The 13,810-nt window shown below is 41.6% G+C and overlaps 1 protein-coding gene across 14 annotated transcripts in view; it reads right to left on the bottom strand.

The window, feature by feature from the left end:
- The window catches only part of adgrl2b.1 (adhesion G protein-coupled receptor L2b, tandem duplicate 1), a 79,546-nt gene that overhangs the window by 47,632 nt on the left and 18,104 nt on the right, over positions 1-13,810 (bottom strand). For 13 of the 14 annotated variants that reach the window (XM_029452904.1, XM_029452908.1, XM_029452905.1 and 10 more), the window contains exon 2: positions 12,579-12,795. In XM_029452904.1, the coding sequence (XP_029308764.1) occupies positions 12,579-12,654 (76 nt within the window). In that variant the 5' untranslated portion in view covers positions 12,655-12,795. Of the gene's footprint in view, positions 1-12,578; positions 12,796-12,925; positions 12,941-13,810 lie in introns of those variants that run through there. The other variant, XM_029452897.1, reaches the window with a different exon arrangement.

Here is a 13,810-nt window from a genome sequence, read left to right as displayed (position 1 = left end):
TAGGTTTTCTTTGTAATAAAACGACATGTCACAAATAAGGTGAAACAACAGAAATGCAGATTTCCAAAGAGAGAAAAGCAAGAAAAGAAACTAAAGAAAAAAATTAATCCATTATATGATTTTAAAACGATCCAAATAAAAATGAATGTAAGTGTCTGCAAATCTGAGAAAACAATTAGGTGAAAGTAGAACATGCAAATGTATTCCATTTAAGAAGTGCAAGCAGAGCGCTGCATGAACTGTCAATAATCGCTGTTGTTTGCAGCAATAGTGGGTCCCCGAGGGGGAACCACTATTTTTCTGCACTGCTCTCTCCTAATTAGCCCTCCTTTCAGCCTGTTGCCTTTTCCATGCTCCCATTCGCTTCCGAGCATTGTCATGTACTAATACTTACCACCCCGGGTTCACTTCGCCCCCTCACTCTAATTATCCTCATGCTTCTGACATTCAGGGCCTGATGCAATTAGTATTGTTTGAACTGCTCAAAGTTGAAGTGGTTCAGGCTTGAAATTTCTACCCTGAAACCCCGACTCACATTTCTGCTAGTCATTTAAGCCTGCTGTGTAAGGCTCACTTAGAATGATTTTATATGTCAGCCCCCACATATCACACTAGAAAACAGACATCTGTGAAACATTGTTGAGAATATAATGTTGGAGTCATCCCATATTAGGAGAAACTTCTGCATGCACTAGTAGTGGTAGTCGTATAACAAAATATGAAACTAATGGTATAAATTCACTGGCATTCGGCCACTAGACATTTCATTATAGTGCCATGATCTGTCTAATGGCCAGTAGATTCTGCTTAGCTGGACTGTTTATCACCTCATTAGGAGACGTCAGTGTAGCCGAACCATAAGTGGAGGGCTGAGGGGTCACTCCATCTATTCCCATAACCACTACAATTACCCAAACCTTTCAGAGAACCTGTCCAGAATGGTGGATGATAAAACACAGAGTGAAATCGCCGGCTTTACTGCGAAAACTAATGATCATCCCGCCTGCTATTCCTCATGGAAGGAGTGACGGGTTTATCACGGCAGCTACAGACACCAGACAGAAAGAATGCATTTCATGGGGCTTTAAAAGTCTGAGCGGAGAGACCATCGTTCGGCTAACACACCCTCACGGACGAACACATGCACAAGACATCTGCTTTTGTAACCTCCTTTCTCTGGCTGTCCACTGGCGACCCTGCCCATCTATCAGATCACTATGGCACGATGGCATGCGGCTGTCAACAGAGGCCTCGCGATTGATTGGGCTTGTGCCTTGCCGGCCTCCACCTCCTCCTCCTTCGCCTGTATAGATCTCTCTGGTCATAGGCTAACACTGCATCAATTAGGGGGAGTAGCTCGACTGTACTGACGGCCTAAAGAACAAATGGCTTCTTCTCTAAACTGCGGATGGTCTCACCCTCATTAATGACTGTCTTTTCAATTTTGTAATTGGGCAAGTAATGACAAATCTGTCTAAATAGTTAAAATATATTAAAAGGAGATTTTTTTGCCCTGTAGGACGAGAGCTGAATTTAAAAGGAATATATTTTTGGTCGACTTAACTGTGTGTTGCTTAGGATCATAGGCTTTAAGCACAGCTAAGAAAGAAAAACCTTGTGACAACAAGGGTTTTTGGATGTAGGTATTTTTTTGTTTTGATTTTCTGGGTTTAGACAAGTTTTGTGAGATTTTGGAAAGGAAGGAAGATTGTTTGTGTGCACAAATGTCAATGTCTTAGGGTGGTATGAAAAGCTTTTCATCTCACGTTCTGTGCTTTGTTTGACTGCTAAACTTTGCAGCAGTTGAAGACTGCGACAGAAGGGCACCAGCTGCAGGGAAAACGGTGGCAAGGAAACTGCAGGGAAAAATCCATGACACGATCCCGGCGTGTGTGTGTGTAAAAAAAGAAGAAAGAGAACAGTCTGCTCTCTGTGTCTGTACCTTAGATTAACATTAAATTACACATTCGGTGAGGGAATTGAATGCTCTATATGACCAGTTATTCAAATTGCTCTGGTAACCACTTTGACTTCGATATAATTGGCTGTGATCCCTATTCCTGGCCATGTTGACACAAAGCCTTATCATGCATTCTGGTCAGTGAGTGACTGTGAGGAAAGTAGCTTTTCAGATTCCTCCCCCTGACCTGCCTGTTAAGCCGTCTATTGAGCTCAGGAGAGCAAAGCAAGGACCCAGGACTGCTTCTCAATATGTTGCATTCTGGGAGTTTCTGTTCTTCTCCAGTTGACAGTCTATAATTCACTGGTGACAATCCCCTCCCTCATAATACATATTTTGTTTTCTATCAACACCCTTGAAATTGGAAGTGGTACTGTGGCTCAGATGGATACTTCTGAAACCATCCACAGAGTTACACTCCGTGGCTTTTAAAACCCTAGAGATGAAGCGAAAAGATAATTGAGGTTTTGGTGTCGATATTGCCATTTGGCAACTGCAAGCGCCAGACCATACAACACCGCTCTGTGTGTTAGCAGTCACGACCAACCTTTAACCCTACAAACTCCCCTGTGTCAGGATATCAGACGGCGGGAGAAAGAACTGGAGGAATGTTTGATCTGTCCGAAAGAAGAAAAAAAAAAAAAAAGGGGGCCATTTTTAGAGGGTAGACAGAGTGGCTAGGGCTGGCACAGACAGAGAGCAAAGGCGTTGGTTGACGCTTGTCATCCTCCATTAAGGTTCCTTTGATTGGCCTTTGTGGTCCTGGAAACGGCAAACAGCTGCATGCAAATGGCCCTGTTTCCCCAAGGCTGGCCTCCATTGTTCTGGGCTTGGGTTTGACAGGGACGCTTTCTCTGCAGCATAAAGGAGAGTGTAGCCTTTAGTCAAATAAGAGTGCCCCCACCGTGGTCACAGCAGGAGTACTTCAGGATTGTTTGTCTTTTTATGTTGTTTTATTCCCGATATTACTGGTAGCCAACATCTTTGGAAGAAAGCGCAGATCTTAGAGTCAAGCTTTTCCTCCAACAGCGGGGGACGCCTCCATAATCCAATATCCGGAGTGACAAAGTGGTTTTACAGCATGTTTTGCTCTGGTGGACATTTTGAATGGGAATTCATAAAGTAGAAAAAGAAAATTAAAAACATATTTTAATTCTTAATATTAGGGAACAAAGCATCACCTATGTTTGCCTGTTCTTTCCAGCGCCTTGGTTCTTTACTGCAGTATTTATTGTCAGTTCACTGGAACTTTTTGATTGATGGCCAAGGAATACAATTAGCTTTAAAATTAAATGAAATCCAAGACCATTGCGGTAAACCTTTTATATATTAAATTGAAAACAAAGTATGCTTCACTGTCCATGCACATGTCTCTAAACTAAATACTTGGACTAATTCATTCCTTCATCCCGAAATGTGTAAGGCACCCAGTGTTGCTGCCTAAAATGTGAGACACAAATACACCAATGCAGTACATGACCGCCCATCAGAAGTGAGAGACACACAGGACCGAGGTGGGCGATGAGAAAGGAGATTTGGGATTACCAAAGTAACACCTGCTTTTCAAATACAGACAACACCCCCGGAAACCTCCTCACTCTGACACAATGGCTCATATTTCATTTCAACTGCTGAAATGCGGTGAAACACTGAAAATCTCGTTGGACATATGGCACCATTTCCCATGACACTTTAGTCCTTCTGTAGTCTACCTTGCTGGGAATTGTTTCTAAAGACGGTGTCAGACAAGACCACAAAACCCAGGGCTACTCCCGCCTTTCCCAGACAACTGCTATCAGACACTGTTGATTCCGATATATGTATTCGAAAATAGAAACTGGCAATATAGGAGTCACATAGATGGAGTCCATTTGTGGTTAGGTGAAGTGCTCTGAGTCATATCTTTTTTCTCCTTCTGGTGATACATGAATTCAGTATAGCCACTTCAAATTCCAAAGCGACTATTTGTATTCATTGCCATTGCTTTTTTTTTTGTCCAATACTTCTCCAGAATGTTTCTTGAGAAAAAAAACCAAAAAAACAGTAGGTAGGAGGAGAGAATCACATGCGTCTTGTTGTTGTCTCGTTGAAGGGGTTTAAGAGTAAGGATTTGTCATATTGCTGAGGCTAAGTGTGATGTACACTGCTGCTGCCTCTTAACGGCAAAATCCTGTATTGTTCACAGCATATGTCTTATTCTCATAATCGTGGCTAACTTGCTAACTTCACACCTTCAATGTAAAGATTCAGGAAATGCAACTCTGGCAAACCAGCGTGTATTGGAGTAGCTTTACTTTTCATCTTTTAAATGAATACTTTCAACATTTCAATGCTTATTTGCTTTGTTGCAAGAGTCACGTTTCCTGAATCTCTAGAACGGAGGAGGCGAGTGTAAAGTTACCACGATTAGTCAAAAATAGCCACAATCCTGAGAGTCATTTTCCTTTACAAAGTTCAAATCTCCTTTATAAAGTATCTAACAACCCCACAATGTACACAACATATTTGAAATGCACAGACCGTTCTATTTTGATGTCTGGAATTACACAACTCACAGAAAATGTTTAAGTTTTGCCACAACTGATGCGCAGTCGACACGGTGGATTACTTTGGTTCAACAGCCGGCTCAGCTGCAGTTGAAGAATTTCTCTCAAGGGAGAGCGAACTAAAGAAAAAAGCGAGAAAGTGGAAGGCTATAATGACTATTTCTTGATTTGGCCTCAAAGAAACAAGATTTTTTTCCCCTGTCGATTAGTTGGATGACCCTTGACCTTGCGCACATCAAAGAAAAACCAGCAAGAAAGCAGGGGAGCATCGTTACATCACTAAAACATATTCTCTAAATGTAAGTGCTTAATAGAAGTCACAGTGACAAGTGACAAGGATAATTCAGTTACAGAGACATTACAAGATGTTATGTCTTCTTTTATTCGGGTCCGTGGACACCACTCTAAAAACAAAGTATAATTTGACACATTGTATAGTCTACAGAGAAAACAACCCTTTTATAAAGATACAAATAACTGTCACAGAGGCTAAACATTTGAGGAAAAACTCGGAAGATAAAAAAAAATGTCTATGCTCCCGGGGGGGATCCACTCTGACAGAATTAGTTCATTGCATGTTCAATATCTATCATATTGTTGCACATCCTTTTGCAGGGAAGTTGATGAAACACGCAGAAAGAGGTGAGATAAAAAAAAAAAAAAACGGCTGCTAAGTGCAACCGGGGTATAGTTTCACAGGTTTGATCCACCCTGAGTGATGCTTAACTTCCCCTAAAGCCCATATTTTACCCTTGCACTTAAACCCCCGCTGGATTTTCCGCTCAAGAAAATGTCTCAGAATAAGTCAGGTGCCTCCCTCAGGGTGCGGATGGAGAAGAAAAAAAAAAGGAGGAAGTGGGAAATGAGGAGGAGGATGTGAGTTTGTCTCCATCACATGCTTGTGTCTCTGTTCTTGTTTGCTGGGGCAGAGTCTCCCTATTTCCTCTTCCTAATCAACCGTCCTCCAACCAGCCCTGCCTATACAGAGCCGAGCCCAGGAGGCTTACTCGGTACGTCACATAGACAGGGTGTCAGGAGAAGCTGCAACTGGAACACGGATTACATGAATAATGAGCCACCGACTACAAGGATGACTAGGAAAAGAGATCAGGGCCTCTAGACGATAATGAACAGACACTTCTGATAAGAGACACAGTCTTTATCTTCATGCAGAGCCTTTAACGCAGTGGTGCTACCACTTTCTCTGGGTGCAAGTCCATTTCGGTGCTTTCGTGTCTTCAAATAAATCCTCTTGTGCCGAAGTGGATGGAGTGGTGTAGTTGAGGTTGTGTTTATTAAGAGGAAGTAGCGCAGTGCAATTTTGGTATTTGTTTTGGCATGAAATTGCGTTTCCCCTGTTTCATTCTAACACAAGAATGTTTTGTGGCTTGAATTGGTGCAGACAAAAACAAAAAGGAAAAAAAAAACCTTTTCATGTATGTTTTGCTTTTTATTTTGACATACGTTTTTCATCTGGTGCACATTTCATTGCACATTTAAATACAACTTTTTAATGCATTTAAGACAGAGTCTGTGCTGGCTTCGTTTAATGGATTATTCTGATCACGAAGGTCTTCAGGACACATTCTGAGCTCCTGCTAACAATGTTTATCCTGCTGTAGCCATTTTTCCAGACAGCATTCGATGCACTGACTGGACTTCTGGTCAACAAAATGTAAAAAATGTGTTGCACTCCAATTTCAGGAAAACAGAGTTGATACATGTGCACAGGGGAGACTCTCACGGACTCAGCTACGATCTGCAAGGCGAAGGATCACGTAACAATCATAGCCGAGCTAGCATTACCACTGGCAGGCTGCGAGTTTGATGATTTAGTTTTACGAGAGCTTTTTTTTAATAAACGCCTTTGGCTGTCTCCATCGAGCATGTGACCCTGGCTTTGCAGGTCACAGCGACCCGTCAAGAGTCTCCCATGCATACAAAGACATTGCTCGCACACTGTGTATGCATACACATGTGAATAAACATATGGAGCAACAGGGGAAGCCTTTGTAGGGCTTTTACATAGCTCTGTTTGGAGGCTCTCGGAGATTTACCAGGAAAGAGAAAACATCCAGTCACATTCCTTGGCAATAACCCGCTGCTATCTCTGGAACACTGACCACTTTGATTGGCTCGAGCGTGATGACCTTGCCCCATTCCCTTCCACCAGCATTCCGCTCAATGCCAGCAGAAAATAGGAGCACTGATAAGAGATGCACAGATGGGGAGATCTTGATGACAGACAGTTTCCTGCCCCTCATCTTCCATTGTGCCTCACGCACTCAATGGGGATATACGCTACAAGAGGGGGTCAATACCGATAGTGCAAGACTTACAAAAACAGTCTTTGTGCTTCGCTGTTTCTCTGGCTTTTTTTTTTTCTTCTTTTTTCTGCGTACTTACTCAATTTCCTGCCCGGCAGGAGGGGGCTTCCTTATCTTAGACTGTTTATACCTGCAAATCGGCTGGTGGCCTTTTGTTTGCAGTTGACCCGCCCTTAGGTGACATTTAATTCCTGGACAAAAAATGTGTGGTCATGCTCTATGGCACAACCTCTCAGCCTGAGGAGATTACTAATACAGTGAAAGCAACACAGCTGCATTCATGGTCTGTAGTGAGAGCTAGCCGGCAGACAGAGAGAGAGAGAGAGAGAGAGAGAGAGAGAGAGAGAGAGAGAGAGAGAGAGAGAGAGAGAGAGAGACACACAACACACGTTATTACACTGGCTTGAGTCATACATGACCATAAACTATGCAAAAATGAGAAAAAAACATTGGTGAACTAAAGTGGAAAGACTTTCATTTTATATTTACCAAACAGTTTTTCTGCTTCTCCGTTTTAAGAAAATACACATCAGAAAATCTGTGCACGCACTAAAACACACACTTGAGTCAAAGCAAGTACACTTACCAAATCCATCATCATTTCTTTTATTGATTGCCATCCTTTCCCCACTGTCGACATTAGCTTTACCACCAGCCTTTACTATGTAAATCATTACCAACGGAAACAAAAATCTGAGACCTGAGCTGTTATGACATTTCTGATACGTAGCGAGGAGGACAGGTGGAGACAAATGCATCCTTTTTAAAGAATTTTCACACCGAGTAAATATAATTGAGGCCTCGCTCTTCTTCCTCGCTTTTTGTTCAAATGGACTTTGTGGTCTTTAACACACATGACTCAAATTTAAGCAGTCTTTAACAAATTAATGTTTACAATGTACGTCACGATTAGAGAAAAAAGAAAAAACAGCTGGAGTGGCTGTGCTAAAAAAGAAAATTAGCTGCCGCAGGTATTTAGTGAGAGCAACAATCTGCTTTGATTGCCTAAGCACAATGTCCCTTTGGTGTTAAATGTTATATGCCTCCTTTTGTTTTTACACGTTTGTTTAGCTCTTGTGCTTTTTGTTCAAATGAAATTAGTGCTGACATGCCTCGAAGCCATTTAAAAGTATTCGGTAAACATTGAACCGCACTGAAATTCGACAGGTTCTTGTTGCCTACTTTTGTCTCTGTTCCAAACCTGATTTATATTGTTGGCAAACACTTCCCCACACAAATAAAGGAACAAACTCTACAGCTTTCTATAGTGTAGACCTTTTTTTTTTTTTTATAAACCCTTCTGCTTCCACTCAAGATTAAATACATTACTTTGTTATGACAGCTGAACCATCCTGTGAAGCAGACTTACACCGAGCAAATCCAAAAGTTTAGACTCTGAGGCGAACTACTTTGTGGTTGTAAGTGGGACTCATCTATTATTTGAATTAGGCTGCCTGGAGAGAAAAAAGTGTGGACAGCATTTAAGAAAGGAAAGAGTGAGGTAGACATCTGCTCCAATGTTTATACAACGTGTTACCATAAGGGGTGTGAACTGAACGGCTCCAAGATGCTGTGAGCAAGAGAGATTTAAGGCATGCTTAACAAATGAAATCAAACTGTCAGAGAACTGTTGCTCCTCGCCCATTAAATTAAGTGTTTGTTCATCAGCTGGCTATATAACAACAACGTTTACAATCACGTCGAAACACACAATAAACCACAAGCTTCTCTCCTAAAGGGAAAGAGAGTTTTGATCTCACATTCGCATATTGGATGGAGATGGATTCTTGCTGCTTTTACCAAAAACGCACTCAGGAAATCGCTGTGGCAATAAATCTAGGATGACCCCCATCAAGGGTGATATTGTATTTAATTTCCTCTGAGTGAAATACTGATCCTGGAGATTCATGTGAGTCTGGCTCATTTCAGTTTCATGTTCTCGCATGATTCAAAACCTTCCAATTCCTCCGTTACTATTAAAATAGCCTAATGTTGAGCAATGCTACACAGACGTATTTCTGGTGCTCTGTACATAAACTGCAGGGAGTGTGGCAAATGCTGACACAACTGTATTGGAAATAAAGGAGAAAAAAGTGTCTCCATGAGGCAAGAAAGTTCATTCTATCCAGATGATGAACCCCTGCCTTATATCTTGAAATACTTCCAGTTGGGTAGAATTTGCATGCAACACAGATATATTGGATTTTTCTTTCTTGTTCTCACCACACAGATTGACCAGTCATCTGTGAATCTCCCATGGTTTAGCTGATAATTCATGATCGCCCTGCCATGGACCCGCAGCATTCAATATGAATTATAAAATGGCAAGCCAAGCATATCAATGGATGACAGACTGGATGTGTATGGCCCGGGGCCAGAGAGGAGTTAGAGCACAATAGCTTCCCCATTCAGTTAACCCCCAGGACTGGAAATGCCAGTGTGGCACGAGGGAGGGTCCTCAATCGGCACAATGTATGGCACTGCTTGAGACAAATGTTGTGCTCAGACGTATTGTTAACCTTTACAACCTTTTGGGAGAAACACAAGCGCGCTGGTATGTTCAACCGAGGAATAATTCACAATCTCCCTTTGAGAGAAATGTGCAGTGTGTTATCCAGAGCAGTAGGGGGGCTTAAAACTAACAGAAAAAAGAAACAGAGCAGAACAATCTTTTTTTAGGAACATATCTTTTTGCATTTTCTTCATACGCAAGTATTGTTTCTACTGACTTGATTATTCAAAAAACTGTATATTAATGTCGTTCGCTCTCCCTTTCCACACTAAATAAACACTGCTTTTTCACTCTGATCCCCATCTCTGCAGATATGACACAAAACCACTTAATCTTCTTGCACTTCACTTTTGTGCAATATTTAGATATGAAGGCCAAAGTGCCTTCACTCCTTTTGGCATTGAAACACACCAGCCAAGTAAAAGCGTTGACACTAGACTTTGCAGCATAATCCCCCTTAAATCTGGCTTTCTTTACTTTAAACACTCGAATAACAGCTCTCATTCAGCCACAGCAGATAGGTGCCCGTCTACTTGCCCCACCTTTGTGGCTTCTCCCTTTGAATCTGGAAGTCTTTTTTATCATATCTGCAAACTGGGCGGTCTGAAACGTACACTAAAACAAATCTGATACCTGCATGACCTAGTTTACTCTCGCAGAAGCGTCATTTTCATAGATCTGTTATACAATGGCACATGGATGAAGATCAAAATAGAAGTACAAATATTGAAAACTAGAAATAGTAGATATACAGAGAATTTAGAAGTGTGTGTGATGTTTTCTCTGCTCCAGTATACCTAACCCTAACCCTAATTAAAAGATTTTTTTTTTAAAACCTAGATATGGAGAGTCACTGAAAGAAGCGCAAAGAATGGCACTGAAGGATTTTCTCAATAGAAAATATGTGTTCCCTCTTCTATCATCTTGCTTCGGCAAAGAGATTGCTTCGTTGATCTGATTGGGTGATGTTAGCCTGTGATGGACAGATGGTTCATCCAATCACCTGCCAAGTATTTTTTTTATTTATTTTTTAATTGCCTGTCCTTTTTCAAACAGTTTCCAATAACGACTTCTCAGATGGTTCTACGTATCAAACCATCTGGTGCGTCAGGTTAGGGCTCTGACATTCCCTTAATGGATTCAAATTGCCGTCACGCACAAGAAATTCCCAGAAAAACGAAGCATGAATCCAGCTTTTCCTTTAATCTCATTGATAACAACTTGTTTACTGCTCACTTCCTTTGCACCGTATAAAAGCTGTAGGTCACTGCTAACGCAAACTGAGCATTTCCTACTATAAAAGCATTCAACTGGCAAAACACAGTGTGGCTTTAACAACATGTCATCCCCTTTTAACTTGATATGGCAAACGTGTAAGCAAACAGTTGCTCATTTACACATCCAGCAGTTAAAGAACAACAATAGCATTTGGAGTCCTATTTATGGCAACCTGATGAATGTAAGTCCAATATTTATTATTTTTTTAGCTCCATGTTTGGTCTCTACCAACTCCTGAAAGAAATACGACCCCACCATGTTCACCAGCAAATCACTAATTGTGTCTGTCTGATGTTTTAAGTTGGGACAGCTAAACAATAAGCTGAGACTCGCTATAAAGCTCTATAAAACCGAGGGAAGCTTTAGATTCAGTTGAATCAACTGTAGGTTCATCACTCGGACTCTTTCACATTGCTATTTGATACATTATTAATTTAAAAATCTTCATTATAGCCGCTTTAAGGATTACAACGTTAACTGAATGCATGATCGCGGTTAATTCGATTTTGCACAAATTGATAAAGTTTGTCAAAACAGGCCCGACTGGTGTTTATCCTTCCAAGTTGCCAACAGTCAATACCAGGAGAGGGAAAAATCACTTTCTATTCAGCTATGTCAATGAGCATTTCATTCAGCGTTAGGAATGTTTTAGGTGAAAGCGATAACCTGATTATACTCTCTCCTGGTGAGGGACAGGAAGTAATTATCAAGTAGGGTTTTTGTTGCTGGCACTATGATGGAAGCGTAGATCATAAGGATGCAGGCCCTCAGGGCTGGACAGGCTGGAACTGAGTGGCATGTTGATAGAATCAGATATTGTTTTCAGAGGCTCCCACACACGCACACATTCCTTTATTGATGGATGGGCAAATATGCATTCTTAGACCTGAGAGCCCTCACATCAACTGAAACCCAAAACCTGAACTTTCTGCATACCAAGCAGTATTCCTCTTTAAGAAATCCAACAGGACTATTCATCTCCAAGTCAGGCCAAATCAGTAGGCGATTCTTTAAAGGCCTCAGTAAGACTTCTTTATTATCTAAAATTTTGTATCTACAAAAGAAATGCATCTCTGCTTGAACGGCTGCTAGGATAGCCGGCTCCATAGCAATGTGTCTTTGTTAGCAAATTGTACAGCAACGCCCGAAATAAAACTGGAAAATAAATCTATCACAGAACAAAACAGCTGAAAGAATAATAAATCCGAATTGAAAAGGAAGCCCCCCCAAAAAACTGTGCTTCAAATACCTATCTGTAATCAATGCTTGGCACACAAGCATGTGATTTTGGGTTACTTTGTTTCCCAGTACAATGGGACTGAAAGAGGGAAAAATGTAATGATCATCATTAAGCAGACATACCAACATCAGTGGTTTTGATGGGCATGTAACAGACGGGAGTGTTTTGTGACAATACTTGTAATTACAGCCAAATGTACTAATCAAAAGTAAGGGAAGGAACCAAAAAAAGAGCCTTGGGATGTCATTGCAGACACTGACGCATACTTTCCCAGTTTTTCGAGTCTGGCACTGAATCAAGTACCCTGTTTTTAATGCTTTCAGGTACACTGGCTGTTAAGAATAATTTGGTCTAGGCAAATATAAAAATGCATTTATTCTCTGCGGGTCCTTTAAACTCACTGCGCAGAAAAGGTATGGATATGAACTTTTAGAAAAAGGTGTATGACACACTGTTTTGAGAGTAGTTCTTGAAGTGAATAAAATGTGTCAGTAAATGTGTCCATGGGTTGGCAGGAATAATCAATGAGTTCAGTACAAAGTGTTTGAAAGACACTTTTTTCACACTCCAAGGGTAAAACTACTGAAGGAGAACTAGTATTACATATTAAAGAATGCGTGCTAATACATTCATATTCTGAATACTAAGTGGCTTCTTAAAAGGTTCACCAGAATCACATTAAAACTTTCTGCCACGCAACTCCATGGTAACTCACCTTGTGAACAGTGAAAGCAAAAGAGAAGGAGCAAGAGGCAGCGAAACGTCGGACACCTCCACAGTGCAGAGGCCATTGTGCGCTGTTTGCAGACGATCCAGGGAGCCTTTTGGCTAATAATAGTGGTTCAGTGTGTTGCAGTGGGAGAGCACAAAAAAGCTGGAGCGATATCAACGATCAGTAGTTCTCGGAGAAGCATCACCAGTCATCTTCTCATCTGGAAGAAAAGAGAGAAGAGAGAGAGCATAAATTTGGAGGAAATGGACTGTTATCGCTAGCATCATCACTGCCTTAGGCTCGCCATTTATTTTGTGCTTTGTTTTTCAAATGTTTATAACGGCACGTACATGAAAACAAAGCAGACAGGGTCCCTGGTTCTCGCTGAGCTTTTTCAGCACTCATGCCTCATTCTCCCGCTCTTCCCTGTTCTACCTTCCCCATCTACTTGCGGTACCCCACGGGAGAAAGCTTGTCGCTCCGGCAACACGTTCACACAGGACGCCATTAGAGACACAGCTGCTTTGAGAGCTACTTTTGTCTCCTTCCTTATCAAGGGGTGGAAAAAACAGCCCTTTGTCTGCAAAAGCAGCAAAAGGTTAGAGCCTGAGAGAAACGGACTAACACACCAGACAGATAAGCTGCTTACCAAAGTCAAACACCGAGGAGGGATGTGTTGTGTCATATGTCAAATGCCACACACATACACACACACACACACACACACACACACACATACATACATATACATACAGACAGACTCACATATGCATGCCTGCACAAACATATAAGCAATGACACTCCTGAAGATGTGGACACACATCCACAAACACACACAGGCACACACACACCGATATATTGTATCTTGTTTATTCCCATGTGGTTGCCATCCAGCATCTCCCCAATGCACGCACGCTCGCTCGCTCGCAAACACGCACACACATCCAAATTGTAAACAGAATTGGTCACTTGGTAGCCGTCGCTATGCAGAGGAGAGTGAATGTTTCAAGTGTCTAAATGCTGCTCCTCCAGAGCTACTCGTCAACTACCCTGATTATTTTATAATGAACCTAAACTTGAGCTGCACAGCAGTCCGCTCTGATCGCTCTCCAGGCCTCACTAATCGCTTGGATATTTTTGGCAACATGAGAACCCACAAAACATGGGAAGCTTTCACATTAGCATACCGAGTAATAATTCAAGTCACTATGAGATGCTATACATGACTGAAGCCT

This window comes from Cottoperca gobio, chromosome 17, assembly GCF_900634415.1.
Source record: "Cottoperca gobio chromosome 17, fCotGob3.1, whole genome shotgun sequence".
Classification (NCBI taxonomy): domain Eukaryota; kingdom Metazoa; phylum Chordata; class Actinopteri; order Perciformes; family Bovichtidae; genus Cottoperca; species Cottoperca gobio.
This window is presented reverse-complemented; position numbering and strand designations above follow the sequence as displayed.